Source organism: Amblyomma maculatum, chromosome 1, assembly GCF_055883805.1.
Source record: "Amblyomma maculatum isolate TAMU_Amacu chromosome 1, ASM5588380v1, whole genome shotgun sequence".
Taxonomy (NCBI): domain Eukaryota; kingdom Metazoa; phylum Arthropoda; class Arachnida; order Ixodida; family Ixodidae; genus Amblyomma; species Amblyomma maculatum.
The window spans coordinates 252,103,466-252,119,166 of record NC_139344.1 but is presented as its reverse complement, the minus strand read 5'-3'; the positions used below and the strand labels follow the sequence as shown (position 1 = coordinate 252,119,166).

General features: G+C 49.0%; 1 protein-coding gene and 1 pseudogene across 4 annotated transcripts in view; both read left to right on the top strand.

Moving 5' to 3' along the window:
• The window catches only part of LOC146206224 (aurora kinase-like), an 880,154-nt gene that overhangs the window by 274,273 nt on the left and 590,180 nt on the right, over nt 1–15,701 (top strand). The window contains exon 4 of one of the 4 annotated variants that reach the window (XM_084590848.1): nt 14,238–14,358. The exons of 2 other annotated variants lie outside the window; for them this stretch is intronic. In XM_084590848.1, coding sequence (XP_084446974.1) covers nt 14,238–14,326 — 89 coding nt within the window. In that variant the 3' untranslated portion in view covers nt 14,327–14,358. Of the gene's footprint in view, nt 1–9,537; nt 9,682–14,237; nt 14,359–15,701 lie in introns of those variants that run through there. One more of the 4 variants, XM_084590852.1, reaches the window with a different exon arrangement.
• On the top strand, nt 2,670–4,662 carry LOC146206240 (uncharacterized; annotated as a pseudogene).

Below are 15,701 nucleotides of genomic sequence, written 5' to 3'. Positions count from 1 at the left end.
GGCCAACCGGTTCCGTAGGGAACCCCGCTCGGACGGCAGACTAGCAAATACTTCTAGGGACTCTACTAGAAGGGCACATGCGGACGACGCTAAAGCCGCTGCGTTCTCTCTCTCAGGTGTCTTGTTCCTATGCATGCTCCGGCGGTAAGACTGTCGAAGTGTTCTGCTGAAAGTTCGCGTCTGTTGGTAACACTTTCTAGTGTACAAATGCTGCATTATAAGCAGTGTTATAGGGAGAGAATTGAAGGACTCTGGTTACAGGCATACTGGAGAGAACTGCCGGTAAACTTTTCATCTACAGGTCCGTCAGGAAGGCTGTGCATTCCTACTAAACGTTAATTGCATGCCTGGGAAACTGGCTGTGATGCATTTTGAGTGCTCATCTGCTAAATTAAATTATTTTCGTCCGAAACAATACATGCGCAATATACTAGATGGAACGAAAGCCCCGGGCGGCATTATTCTCCCGTGCAGTCCTATGCATCCCGGCGTGCAACATTGATGGCGCAGTTGGTAAGTGGCAGGTTGGTGACAGGTGGCTTGTAGCAGGTAGCTCGATACGGAGGAGACCGCGCAGCGACGTAAGCCCCATCGAAGAAAAGTTCTGCCTACTCCACTGCTCATGCTCTGGCTACCGCGATAGTTCAGCGACATTTGCATCAATGCTGTCAACGAGCATCTCGCTACGACTTTGCTGCTTTACTCCGAGCTGCATGGTAACCAAGTTTATATATTTTTTCATTTGCGTTTAGTTCAACGGTTGCATATTAAACCTCCGGTTTCTTTTTTTTTTTTTTATACCGACGACAGTATTTCCTTGTGCAATATGGGCGTCGCGCTATGGGCACATTGCCAGTAAATAATCACCTTAAAATGAATGCTCAAGGCTGAGAAACAAATCAAGATAAACTCGAACTGACTTCTGAACCCAGCTGGATGCCACATATAGTGCTACCGAAAAAGTTGTTAGCCAATCCGTATTAAAAATAATATTCGCTGAAAACGAAAAATATCCATTCGGAAACACCGAAGAACCGTCCGCCGATTAATCGAAAAATAAAAACAGTAAAGTGCGGACTACTGCAAACCATTGACCCATTAACGACCGCACTTCAGCATTGGCTGTAGGACGCAGCCAGTGTGCGGCGAGTGGCGATGGCTATCGTCGACAGCGAGAACAGCTTGCTTAACGATTTCTGTGGCTGGCCCCTCGCTGCTTTCGTGTACTGCAGCCGCCATGCTGACGTCTGACTAAATAAAATGCAAGTCTACAGAATATGGTCCCTGGACTACCTCGCTCATCACACCCTGACGGGCGATAAAGGTCCTCAGACCGTGGCCACAGTGCTCAGTAAGCCTGAATGCCTGCAAAGCACTATTTTGTTAGCTGCAAACGTTGTGCTTGCTTGACAAACTGTCACCGTCTTCTTCACCCCTCCTCTCTTTCCATTTTCTGTCTTCTTATCCCTTTTCCTCAGTCCAGGGTATCCGATGGGAACATCTTTCAGGTTAGCCCTCCTGCCTCCCCCCTCCACTCTTGCTCTCTCGCTTTCTTTACTTCACGAAGTGTTTTGGAGCTTTGGCTTGCCACGAGCCTGTTGTAGGACCTGCTGGCCCTCGCGCGGCAAATAACACAAAAGGCTCAAAGTAAAGGTGCTCTCTCTCTCTCTCTATCTGTTTCTCTCCATGGAACATGAAAATATAGCGAAAATGTGGCTTAACGTCCCGGATCGACGCATGCCCTATGAAGGACACCAAACTGGAGGCGTTCATATTGAATTAGATTTCTCGGGGATCCTTAACGTACGATAACATCGAGCAGTTCAGGGGAGCCTTTTCGTTTCGCGTCCCTCGAACCGCAACTATTGTTCCTCCAGCCATGCACAGCCGTGTGGCGAGAGCGACCACGATGGATGAACGTGTTGTGTAAGAGAGGCCGTTAGCCGAGGGCTTCGAATAGGTTTGACCACCTGGAGATCTTTTAACGTGCACTGACATCGCACAGCACACAGAAACCTTTGCGTTCCGCCTCCATCGAAATGCGGCCGCCGCGCAAGCAGAAGTCATCTTAGGACACACTTTTACCAGCGGCTGGACGCTTGTTGCTTACGAAAGTCAATAACTAGGTTGCTCGTCAACTTAAAGAAAACGTAAATGCAAATTGGCTTATAGGCGCAGTATTTGTCAAACTTCTCAGTGCACACCTGAACCGTACCGTAAAGGAACGGGGAAATGAAAGAGAGAGAGGTTGGTTTATTGGTTAAGGGGTTCAACGTCCCGAAGCGACTCAGGTTATGAGAGACGCCGTATGGCTCCGGAATAATTTCGACCACCTGGGGATCGCACAGTACAAGGAAGCATTTGTGTTTCGCCTCCATCGAAAGGTGGCCATCGTTGTCTGGTTTGAACCTGGGTACTCTGGTTCAGTAGCTGTCCATCTTAACCCCCGAGCGACCGCGGCGTGCAGCATCAACTTTTGCTAGCTCGCTTTTTGGTTATTACCTATGGGAAGCTCATAGCCATGCACAAACAGTCCACCATGAAAATGCTTTGAAATAGAGGAAAAGTTTGTTTATTTTGGAAAGTTTATAAGGAAGACGATGATTAGCTGATCGGCTGTCTGAGGCCGGTCTCTAATTTTCGGTGTGTTTTCGAAGTTTTAGAGTATTAAGTGTTCCTGTGATTTGTGTCCTCAACGTGCGACGATCTAGGGGTCCCTGGCCACCGGCGGAAGCACGTCAAGCGACCTCCTAGGCGCTCTGCGCCGTATGCACTCCGACACGAAACACCACCTCCAGCCGCACTCCATGCTGCACTGATGGCAGCAGAGCCATCGGCTAGTCAAGCGGCCCCTGTAGTGGCGGCAACAGATCAGGGCTCTGCGAACAAAAGACAACGCGAAGAAAAGGCCAGCGATGCGGCATTGGGTGACCACGCAGAGGACATGGACCACGCATCCTTCACGGTTGTCTCCTACAAGAAAAAGAGAGCTGCTGATGTTACGGTTGTCTTCAGACCCAACTAGGTCGGAGGCAATCTATGGAAAGCCAACCCTAACATCGTGGCTTCGGCAGTTGTAGCGTCGGCACAAGAAAAATTTCTCAGCCATCGTCTCAATAAGGATGGGAGCTTAATGGTTACAGTATCAATATTGCCGGCTGCAAACCGTTTGCTCACAGTAACTAAGCTGGCTGGAGTGGCTGTAGAGGCCCGGGTACCGTATTCTTACACAGCCAGCTACGGGAAAATTCAGGATGTACCTGTCACCTACTCAAATGAAGATCTGCAGGAGTATCCACGTGACCAAGGTGTCCTCTCAGCCAGGAGGCAAGCAACATACATTCCTGAGGACGGTGGCAAGTTCAAAGAGGTACGCCGTCGTTCTGTTATATTAGAATTCTCAAAAGATGCACCCCTGCCGAAGAGAGTAACGCTTGGGTTCTGTAGTTACCCTGTAACTGAGTACGTCGGAGCAGCGACACAATGCTACAAATGCCAAAGGCATGGCCACATATCGAGACATTGTACCGGCCCCGTGCGATGCAAAGTGTGTGCTGGCCCCCCATTCGCACAAAGAGTGCACCTCGAGAGCGCAACCTAAATGTGCAAACTGCGATGGCCCACACCCTGCTTCATATGTAGGTTGTGTTAAAAAGAAAGCTGCTACACTTGCACGCTCAGTGGACCAAGCACAAGGGAAACCGCCCAAGCGTCATGATCCACCACCTAACCCTGACGTGGTTTTTACAAAAACGTTAGATATATCCCAAAATCAGTCACCACAACATAGAAAAACACATGATGGAAAAACGTGTGATGACACGTACGCAGCTGCAGCCAAAAAGAAGCGTGGAAAGTCCTCTGGCTTTTCTCCTCCAACAAAGCAGCAGCGACACTCCGCACAATACCCGACAAACAACCTTTCTAACTCTCAGCCTAAGGCAACGCAATGTAACAAGAAGATCAGCGAAAGGCACCGAACAAGAAATCACAAGCCTGCTGATTCCGATGCTGTTTGCGCCATCAAGGCACTTGTCCGCGCTAGCCCTTCGTCACAAGGACTCCCAGAAGTAGAAGCTGTTCTAGCAATGGAGCCGTTGCTGTCGGTCTCTTACGCTCCGCAGGGGCGTAATATCACACATCTGTAATCATGGCTTCGACAGGAAGAGCTTCACCACAGCTAACCATCCACAACATCTATCGCACATGCACCATTTTCCAGTGGAACGCTCGTGGTTTACGCTCGAAACTCTCTGATTTTCGGCAACTTGTGCGAGCGTACCACTTCCCTTTCATAGTCATCTCTGAATCGCGCGTGGAGGAAACTTTTAGACTACGCGGATACTATTTTCATCATTCACAACGACTAGATGACGTTAGCAGATTGCTGATAGGCTTTCGCAAGGATATCCCGGCGTCCTTGGTTGAAGTTCCGCCTAACAATGATAACGAATATGTGTGCGCCATAACAGTAATTGGGAGACAAGAGTACACTCTTATTGGAGTATATCTTGAGCCAGGCAGGCCATTCGATGCTTCGAGGCTTGAAAATTTGATAACAAGGACGCCCACTCCGCATATTATTTGCGGAGACTTCAACGCTCACAATGAAATTTGGGGAAGCTCACACACATGTGCCCGAGGCGCCAAGCTTGCAGAACTTCTGGCAAAACATTTAATTGAACCGCTAAATGACGGCAGCATAACCTATATTCGAGGCCTGACGACTTCCAGCAGCATTGACGTGAACTTTGTGACAAGTTCAGCTGCCCACAACTTTGGCTGGCGCACCGATCTGGAAACACGTGGAAGTGACCATTACCCAATTCTCATATCGGCTGTCAGTGCGCAGATGGCGTCAAAGAAATTTCTTATAAAATCTACAGACTGGGATATGTACAAAGATGCTGCAAGCAGAGAAATTACTGCCGCAACCCGGCATGAGAAACTAATATCTACAATTGCTTATTGCCTGAGAGAAAGCACTAAAAGCGATAGCTTACCCAAAAATGATGAGACATTCCAAAGGCTGTGCGCTATTCGCAGACGAGCTGAAAGGAAAGCTAAGCGCACAAAAAAAACATTGAAGACCTTCGTGCCTGACGCACACAACGTCACATTCAACGCTACCTGGATAAGCTTAGTCGGCAAAGATGGCGTGACTTTTGTTCTACACTGGACGTGCGCCAATCAGTAGCCAAAATTTGGCGGATAGTTCGCGGTATGCGCATGCCCCTCCAACAGCTTTACCCTTTAACAGCACTATCTCTGCATGAACGAAAATCCATTAAAGAAGTCTCAGAAGAATACTGCAGACGACCGTCCGCAGGGTTAGTGACTTCCACACATTCCACAGATGGTCTGTCAAACACCCCCCCGGCGGCAGTGTCAGCGATGGACCTACCTTTCACTACTGAGGAGTTAACCACAGCTATCGCAGAATTAAACAGATGGACGTCTCCGGGCCATGATGAAGTGACCTATGACGCAATCGCAAAGCTACCTCACAATTCCCGCCTTCGACTCCTGGAATACTACAATTCTTCCTGGATGTCTGGTGAAGTCCCAACGGAATGGAAGTTGGCGAAAATTGTGCCCGTTTTGAAACCTTCTAAACAGCCAACAAGTTATGCATCCTTCCGACCCAACACCCTACTGAGCTGCGTCGGTAAGCTTATGGAGCGAATGATCTCTAAACGCGTCACTTAGCTAGTTCCTCGAGAGCAGAAATGAATATCCTCAAGAAATGAACGGGTTTCGCCAGAATAGGTCTGCGACTGATAATGTTATTACCCTTGTCTCATCACTTGAAGAGTACTTTCACGCTGGATACATCCCGACAGCCGTTTTCCTTGAGATCAAGGCTGCTTTTGACTGTATCTCATCATGCAATTCTCGCAGCATTGGCCAGCCTTGGCCTCGGAGGAAAGCTTTACAACTGGATTGGACACTATTTACAAGAGCGGCAAATTTTTATGAGCACTCCACATGGTCAAACTGCGTTTTATGCAGTGAAGAGGGGCGTACCTCAGGGAGCTGTGCTCAGCCCTCTCCTGTTCAATATTACCCTTATACATATAACAAGAAACCTTCCCCGTGGAGTACGCATTACAATTTTTGCAGATGATATTTGCATCTGGAGTGCATCATGTTCGCGTTATACAACGCAGCAACGAATTCAGACAGCGTTAATGCACATCTCAATGTACCTGGCTCCCCGGGGTCTTCGGCACTCACCAGAAAAGAGTGTTTCTATGGCTTTTACAAGGAAAAGAATGACTCGATACCGGCTCCTGGGTGCACGGTCACTGTCCTGTGTACGATCACACCGGTTCCTAGGGGTTATAATTGACAGTAACCTCTCTTGGGCCCCTCAGATTAAAAAAACTCCATGAGATAATCACTGCAGCATCACAGGTTTTCAGATTCATGGCGGGAACACGATGGGGCAGCAGCTGCCGATTGATGGTTCTGCTTGAAAAGGCCTACTTTGAAGGAGCGCTACGCTGCTATTTACCGGTACTTCAAAGATTATCTCCAACAAGCAAGAAGATTCTTGAGGCTGCACGGAACAACTGCTTGCGGATATGCCTTGGACTCCCAAAGGGATCCTCTGCATCAGGAACACTTGCAGAAGCAGGATGCCTCCCGCTAGAAGTGATTGCCGCCCAAGAAACTATGCGCACCCATCTCCGACATGTCCTCCAAGGGAAGAACCATTTCTTGCACCGTGTCCACCAAACTCACAGCTACTCTGGCTTTGGTCAAGCAGTGCAGTTTCTGACCCTCCCTGCTATTATTCAGCCACGTAGTTTACTACCAGTCATCTTTCCTTCATGGACACTATCGTCTTTAAAGGTGAATATGTCTGTTCCTGGCGTGGATGCGAAAATCCGCAGGCCACAGGCAGCTCTTCTGCAAACCGCTCTCGCCTATACATAGTCAAGGAATATACGCACCACACCCACATATTCACCGACAGTTCAACTGCTCAGGAGACTTCATCATGTGGCCTTTATGTACCCTCAACAAACAATCTCTTGTCTTACCGGCTGCAGCGGAAGACATCATCTACGACAGCTGAGCTCCATGGCATTAAAGAAGCTCTCTCCTATATCCTGCCCCAAACTCCCGGAAAATGGGTTATCTTCACTGATTCCAAAGCATCTCTGCAAATCCTGATTAACCTGCTGAAGAAAAACAATCATCATCCTGTTTCCCTTGACATCGGGTATCTTCATCATTTGGCTATTGCCGCAGGTCACTGCATAACATTTCAGTGGATACCAGCTCAATGTGGCATTAAAGCCAATGAAAAAGCAGATGAAGCGGCTCGCAAAGGCCACCAACATCAAAGATACATTAGGACCTTCTTCACAAAATCTGATGCATCCCAACTGGCTAAAAGAATTGCTTCCAAAACAACGTATCGACTTTGGAGCTTGCCGACGCATCACTACCAATTTCTATATTCTATTGACCCACATCTAAAATCAAGACTTCCTCCGAAATATCCTCGCCAACTAGAAACTCTTTACCACCGACTTCGTCTAAACTGTGCATACACAAATGGATTGCGCTACCGTTTCGGTGAAATGAACAGCCCGTATTGTGACAACTGTGGCTCGAGTGAAACTGTGGAACATATCCTACTTGAGTGCACTGCGTACGCTGACGAGCGTGCAAACTATGAACACAGCATGGAGAAGCTCTCTCCACTGCCTTTAATAATGAACAGTGTTTTAGGTCCCTTAGCCTGCCCTAGACAACAGAGACTCGCGATGAACTTTTTAATTACATATTTGAAAGACATTGGACTCCTTGACAAACTCTAAATTCACCTCGCATGTTTCCCTCAGGCATTTTGCAAGCTGTGAACTCTATAAGCATATTTGTCGGATCATGCATTTCATTATTTGATTTTATATCATTACTCCACGAAGCACCTTAACACGTATTTAATGGCCGTGTTTTATCTTCCCCTTCAATTCTATTATTTCCCTCACCATTCTTTTTTCAATCTTTCCCTCCCGAATTCCCCTACCCACACAGAGTGGCATGCCAGCGAAATATAAACGCCGGCAAAATTCTCTGTTTTTCCATTAAAGAGTCTCTCTCTCTCTCTTGTTTATTTTGGTTTGTGGGGTTGAACTTCCCAAAGCGACTCAGGCTATGAGAGACGCCGTAGTGGAGGACTCCGGAAATTTCGACCACCTGGGGTTCTTTAACGTGCACTCACATCGCACAGCACACAGGCGGCTTGCTTTTCGTCTCCATCGAAAAGCAGCCGCCGAAGCCGTGATTAGAGGAAAAGTTCCCTAAAAAGAGGAAATCCCGTGCGAACATGGCTTCTCGTGATGTATTGCAATACGGCCGCGCCAGATAGACCTTCCTGAGCTAGTGTAGCATGACATGATTTTTGTTTTGTCTACCCCTAAAATAACGGCCATGTATTTGATATGGTTCTTTTCCTTGCACCAAACAACAAAGTGCAAGACGACTACTGGAGACAACTTCGAATTTTGTGCCCTAGACACTACAAACCCAATTGCGAAACTTACCGTTGATGGATTGCTTGAAAACTTTAATTTAACGCTGACTTGAAGACAGCCAGTAGTCGGTATTCTTATTTCAGAACGCCGATGGCTGTGTTATGACTCGAGTTACTTAAAGTGGTCCTGGGTCCACACTGGGCATAAGGAGATGGAGACACAGATTAGGAATATAATTTTTAACATATTTAATAAAACATCTGGCTCAATTTCGCTTACGGCTCGCCGTCACTGGGCTGCGTTGCTGAGTTGGCGTGGTGCGGCACGGACTCTGAAGAAGGGCTGGGTGTTCGTAACGCCAGGTGATGGAATGCCGAGGGCTGCCGCTGCTTCCTTCGTTTCCAGCTGGCGGTGGAATGAGCTGCCTTGAACGGCGACTAGACCCCGGGCTCCCATGTTGTGGTGCAGCCCTAGTCTTCTGCCCTGCTCGTCTTCTGTTCGACCGTCTCGTCGGCTGCCTGCGATTGCTCTTCTTCGCTCTCCCGTTTGCCTCCTTCTTTAAGCCCTCAGCTCCATTGTTGGTTGACCGGTCTCCGCGGCCGCAGGCTGCCTTTGTTAGCTCACACGCGGCTTTCGCCCTTTCGCAGGTCCCGTCCCAAGGGATTAGTCGGTGGCTGTTTATATATAGGCAGGTTCTCGTGCCGCGATACCAAATATGGGCATGCGTAGAGTTTGGTATGGCACCGTCAGCAGTGTCTAGAAAGTGTCATTGACCGGCGTCCGCAGCCTCGTGCACGCGCACGCTCGAGCCGTTACAGCTGCTGCTGCCGCCTTGACGCATGCAGTCGATGAGCTCGTTTTGATCCTCCGGTGGCAGCAGCAGCTATGACAGCTCGTGCGTGTGCACGAGGCTACGAACGCCGGTCACGCTCTGATCTTCCGGGAAGGAGAAAGAAGTTGTTTATCAGAACGCTGCCGTCTCCGCTGTATTTTTTTTTTTTGTAATTTGTGCCATAACAGGGAGGCGCCGCTCCCTTTTTCGCAGGGCGATGCAAGTGAACACTCATGGGCCTCCTTTGGAACTCGGTTCGTCGGAACCACTCGAGTGACACAGCAGCCAGGCCACTGTGTTGTACTCGGCTGCTACAGAGATGACTCTTCGACCGACAACGATGGGTTCGTGCTTAGACAGAAAGCAAAGCGAAGAATTACGCTGACGAGAGAACATCGTCCTCATCCAGCACGTCTACGGTCATCACTACGCGAGCCCCCCCCCCCCCCCCCCCCCCCCCCCCCCGACACGCACTGTCTTGTTTGTGCCAGAGACGCCAACAGACAATCTCAACCTACTCAACAGGCAAGTCATGTCTGTTCATTGAAACCCTCGTCCCTGGAAAGATTAAAGACGTCAGAGTGGATCCCTACAAAAACACAATCGCCATTGATGTAATGGAGCGGAGCGCACTGGAGAGGTTTCAACAAGCTCGGCGACATCGGTGTGCGCTCCGATATTCTCCAGGACAACAGCACTGCGGCCGCCGTCATTTAGAAGTCGACGTGGCGATCGCTGACACCGATCTACCTGTCTTAATCAAGCCAGCATCAATAGCATCTCCATACTGTAAGTGCAGCGCCTCGGGAGATCGAAATGCATCAAGCTCACTTTCAAGGGTGACTGCATACCATCGCACGTGAAGGCTGGACATTTCCGACACCCAGTCCGGCCCTTCGTGCAAGTCACTTCAATGCCGAAAGTGCATGAAGATCGGCCACGTCAGTGGCGTCTGCGAAAATTCCATCGTGTGTCCTAGATGCCCTGAGTCGCATAGCGGCGACATTTGCCGCGCGATCGTTCTTAAGTGCGCCAACTGCCGTGGCCCTCATGATTCCTCCCCTAAGGACTGCCCCCGCTCAAAGACCGAACGGGCAGTGCTGAAGCATGGTGCGTGATAAATCTACACACAGAGAGGCCGCTGCTAAGGTGCGACGGCGTCATTCGCGTCGCCGAAGATAGTTAATTTTGATAGCAAGGCCTCGAGCACTCTTGCATCTTGTCCTACTCCTATGCCTGCTGTTCTAAATCAAGGGACTTTGATGGGCGGTGAAGCTGGAGGTGCTGCCTCAGAAATTAACTGGCCACCGCTACCAAACCCTTCCACGTCCACTGGGCCAGGAAACCTGCCGCGAACCTGCCATTCTCACGTCTATGATGAATGAAATCTGCGCGGTGCTTTCCAGCCTGCGCACGCCAGCAGCACAGATTGCGCTCCAAGTTCTGGAAGCGCTAAAACCAGTTCTAGAGGCTCTACAGTAGCATATACAAGGGCTCAAGCATCAACATTTGGGAAACAAACAAACTCAAGGACGCCTCTATTTTTTAATGGAATGCCCGTGGGCTTCAGTCCCGAATCGCAGATATTCGACAATATGTTCATGCAAATCACATCCCCATCCTTGTTATTTGTGAACCGAATGTACCAAACATCTTGCTACTGTCAGGCTACGAGGCATTTGCATCTCCAATGCACCAGGGAAACAGCAAGGTCATCATCTATATTTGATGAGAACTCACGTATGTAGTCCATCCGGTTCCCCCAGCAATGTGATTTACCAGGGATTTGAACAAATTATGGAAAGAAATTGCTTCACTTTCTTTAATCTACTTATATAAGTTGTGTTGTAAAGGCTATTTGTAGCCGCAAATTTTATTTCTTTGTCGTTTTTTTTTTCAGCTTTTCCTCACTTTTCTTCCCAAATGTGTGATCGTGCATAAGCACGCATAAGGTTCATGTGCTGTGCTATTTTCTTCTGTGGCAGCCTAAGTGCATGAAGCCAAGAACCTCACCGGGCCGCTTTTTGTCTTTTAAAGTACGGCCTTTTGTATCGATGTAGTTGAAGTTAAAGAAGAAGCGCAATCTCACGTTTACGCTTGTGGGTGCGTATACGTCGCTATCAAGTCGTTTTGACGCCACACGATTGTACGACTTGATGGAGATTGCACCTGGCCCTTGGATCATCATAGGAGACTTTAACGCTCACGATATCATGTGGGGAAACGTTCGAATGAACCCCAAGGGAAGAAAGCTTGTGTCCTTCGCCTCTGATCATGACCTTCAGTGTCTTAATGATAGTACGCCGACCTTTATTCGAGGGGCAACTTACAGTAGCTGTCTTGATTTGGCTTTCGTGTCTCGATACCTTATCAGCATCGTCCAATGGTTTGCGGATATAGAAACACACGGAGGCGACCACATCCATACATATAATTAATGGCCTTTCCACATCCACTTCTGCCACACGTATGCACCGCATCGATTGGTCGGCGTTTCAAGCATTTATGGAAGATGCTTGCAGTGCGGCCTCTCTGCAGATTTTGGAGAAAATTAAGGAGGCGATGACAAACGCGACATCTTTCTTTACCCCAGTGCCTAGTTACACAGAGTTTGATATGGAATTACAGCGCCTGCGATCACTGCGACGGAGGGCAGAGCGTAGATACCGACGCACAAAGTCCCGCCACGACCTCAGAGATGCGAGGCGCATGCAAAAGAAAATTCAGCGCAGAATTCAAGCCCCCCCAGGAAAAACGTTGGAGGTCATTCTTTGAAACGCTTGATCCACGGAATCCTATATCACGCATCTGGAATGTTGCGCGTGGTCTTCGAACATCCCCAATCTCGCAATCAATCTCTCGCACTCTACTAAAGACGTGGTGTGTTCGAGGCAGCTGAAGATTTCTGCGTTAGGGTAGCAGGCCAATCGACCCCAACGGCAACGCTACATTTCAACGATGTTCCTGCTTCTCGGGATTCACGAATGGACCTTCCTTTTTCAGTGAAGAAACTTGACGCTGCGCTTGGCTTCTTGCAGACGGTCATCATCGCCGGGTCCCGACGGTGTACATACTCTGCGCTTGCAAATCTTGGACAAGAAGCTAGACACGTTATTTTGGAATATTACAACAAATCATGGAGTTAGGGTGCAGTTCCAGACGAGTGGAAGTGCAGTCGTTTAGTTCCGCTCCTGAAACCTGGCAAATCGCCTCCGGTCTTGACAGCATACCGTCCAATTGCACTGGCTAGCTGCGTCGGTAAAGTACTGGAAAGAATACTGCTTACACGTATTGAGCGCTACCGCGTATATCCGGATATAATGTCCGGGTTTCGACGTGGACGCTCTTCAATTGACGACGTGGTGGACCTGGTATCATCTGTACAGTGTCAAAAAATTTTGAAGCGCGGCGTTGTTCCTGGATATCAAGGGCGCATATGACAATGGCACTCACAGGCCAATTTTGGCGCTCTGGAAGCTGCCGAGCTTGGTGGTCATGTTTTTTGCTGGATACGCAGTTATTAATCCAACAGATCTCACTTTATGCAGACTGAGGATGGCCTAACGTCTTCTCATTTCACTTCCCGTGCAGTCCCACAGGGTGGAGTATGCTAAGTCAATGTTACTCTTGTCGGGCTTGTCGGCTTAATACCACAGTCGGCGCAAAGTTTAAATCTATGCAGAAGACATCGGTATGGGCATCAGGAGTTACGCGCCCACAAGTTAGAGCGAGGCTTCAAAAGGCGGCAAGTATAGTTGCATCCTACCTCCGCCTGCAAGGCATGCAGATATCAACCGAAACGTGTTCGCTAGTTGCATTTACACGAACAACATGTCACCTTACACCGTACGCATTGATGGTAAAGCAATACCCTGCGAAAGCAGCCACCGCTGTCAAGGAGTTATCATCGACCGAAATCTTTCATGAACTCCCCTTATTTCATTCATGAAAAAGAGGCTGACAGCATTGCTCACTTACTTGCCTTTGTTGGGGGAAAATGATGAGCGTCAGTGCGGCCGATGCTCCATCTTTACAATGCATTATTTATGGGATTCTTTCGGTACAGCTTACCTGCACTTGGAAATGTCAGAAAAATCAACTTAAGAATTCTATAGAGCGTTCAAGCTGAAGCTCTGCGAACTTGTCTGTTATTGCTTAAATGTGCTTCTATGGCTGCTACCGTTTTAATTGCCCAGGAGCATCCCATCACTACTTACCTAACAGCTGACGCCCTGAGGGAACATTTCCGACACATCTCCCGGGTTCCCTCTCATCATTTGGCCAGTCTTCCTATTACCAGGCCGCATACACCTTCTACAGAGGCTGTTGATGCACATCGCGCTGTTCTGCCGTCCCAGTTTACACCCGCCACTAAACCGTCGACTAGACCTGCATCCACCCCGTGTGCTTCTTTCAATACCCGGCATCATGAATAAAGTCGAGCTATCGCCGACAGAACTAAAACAAGTAACTCTCGAATACTTCCATGACCACCATGCAAACCGTTTTCACGTCTACACCGACGACTCAGTAAATGTCGTGAGTTCTTCGTGCTCCATGGTCATCCCCGCAAGGACTACAGCAATAAAAGGACAATTCACCGGACTTCTTCGACAGCCGCAGAGCTGACCGCTCTTCGTGTCGCAATTAGGCGTATCAGTCAGTAGAGTCCACAGCAGTGGTCTGTTTTCACAGATTCCAAAGCAGCCCTGCAAGCCTTACAAGCGGCTCTTCGCCATGGAGCCCATGAGCAACTCGTCGCGGAAATACGAGAACTTCATCACTGTGCCATTAATGAAGGACATGACATCATGTACCAATGGTTTCCAAAACACAGCGGGCAATCTCTGTGCGGACGAGGTCGCGTGAACCGCACACCAAGACAGCGATTGTGTGTTAATTCCTTTTTTCAGGGAAGACGCAGCGGGCAGGCTTCGCGCACTTGCGCGGGAGCACACGCTGGCCTCGTGGAATTCCGACCAGTTTGCGAACTCCCGCTTAAAATCCCTGAACCCGACCTGAAGCTTCGGCTTCCACCCGGCCTACCCCGACGTGAGGAAGCCTTGCTGTGCCGCCTGTGGGTTGGTGTAGCATACTCAAACTCTAATTCTTTTGTGATAGGTATGGCAAATAACCCTTAAGAATCGAGTAAAACAGCGCTAGGGGAAACGGCCAGAGACGTGAAGGACAGACACATGAGCGACAGACACAGACACATGATCACTTGTCCCGTTTCCCCTAGCGCTGTTTTACTCGATTCTTAAGCATGTACCAACCAGCCCGTATTTGCCCTCTTCTGATAACCCTGCATGTGCAACCTGCGGGTGCGACGAGACTATAGGCCACATTCTTTGTAAGAGCCCCATATACAGTGCGGAAAGACACTGTCTCTGCCGTGAGCTGGAGTGTCTAGATGGACGCCCACTGACTGAAATCAAGGTTTTAGGTCACTGGCCGCGGCGAGCGTCGGCGGTGAAGGCATCCCAGGCGCTGCTCCGCTTCATGAAAACCACGGGCCTGATCGATAGGCTGCGATTTTGCTGCTTTCTGACGTGATATGACTGTGATATGATGTGATGTGACGTGATATGACTATGATGTGACTGTACTGACTTCACCCATTCCTCTCTTACCCATCACTTTTATACCCACTCACCCCCTTTCTCCAGTGCAGGGTAGCGAACCGGATTCTTTTGCCGGTTAACCTCCCTGCCGTTCCTCCTTCTCATCTTCTTTCTCCTCCTCCTGATCCTCCGTATCATTGCTGTGGTGCTAATTCCACTGCTGGAATGGTGCGTGTGGTGTTGGTTTACCGCAACATAGCCGTGTGAATGGGAGGGCGGGTGTTCGGCAATAACCTCATCAGGGGCATGTAGAGTATTGATTAAAGAAAAACGAACTATGCATACAGGTTGATATATGCGTTTATCTGGACCTATTGTCACGATATGGCTTCTGTAAATAGAGGGTTTAATGAAGAGGGGTATAAAGGTGTCGTGCTGTGCCGTGATCAGGCTCTGGCGTTAAAGGAATTCTTCGAGGCCTCTTATCAGGATGAAAATAACAAAAGGTTTTACTTTCAGTATTTATCGACGAAAGAACGGACGCAGGGAGATGCGTCGTTGCAGCAGAGAGAGTAGAATGAGCGTACGCGGTACATCAGACACCGTCTTATATTTCTTAAGCTCGTCCGTAGGAGTCCTAGGTCGAAGCCAGGTAAGTTGATGGTTAGAGCGAGCTCGCCGCGCTCGCTGCTACTTGCACCGTAATGTGCGCCGGCTGGCTGACACATTGGCCTGCGGCTGCCATGGAGCCGGAGAGACACAGCCGCAGCTGATTTCGTTCGCTCAAATCACGACTGAGAGCCCCACAATCGT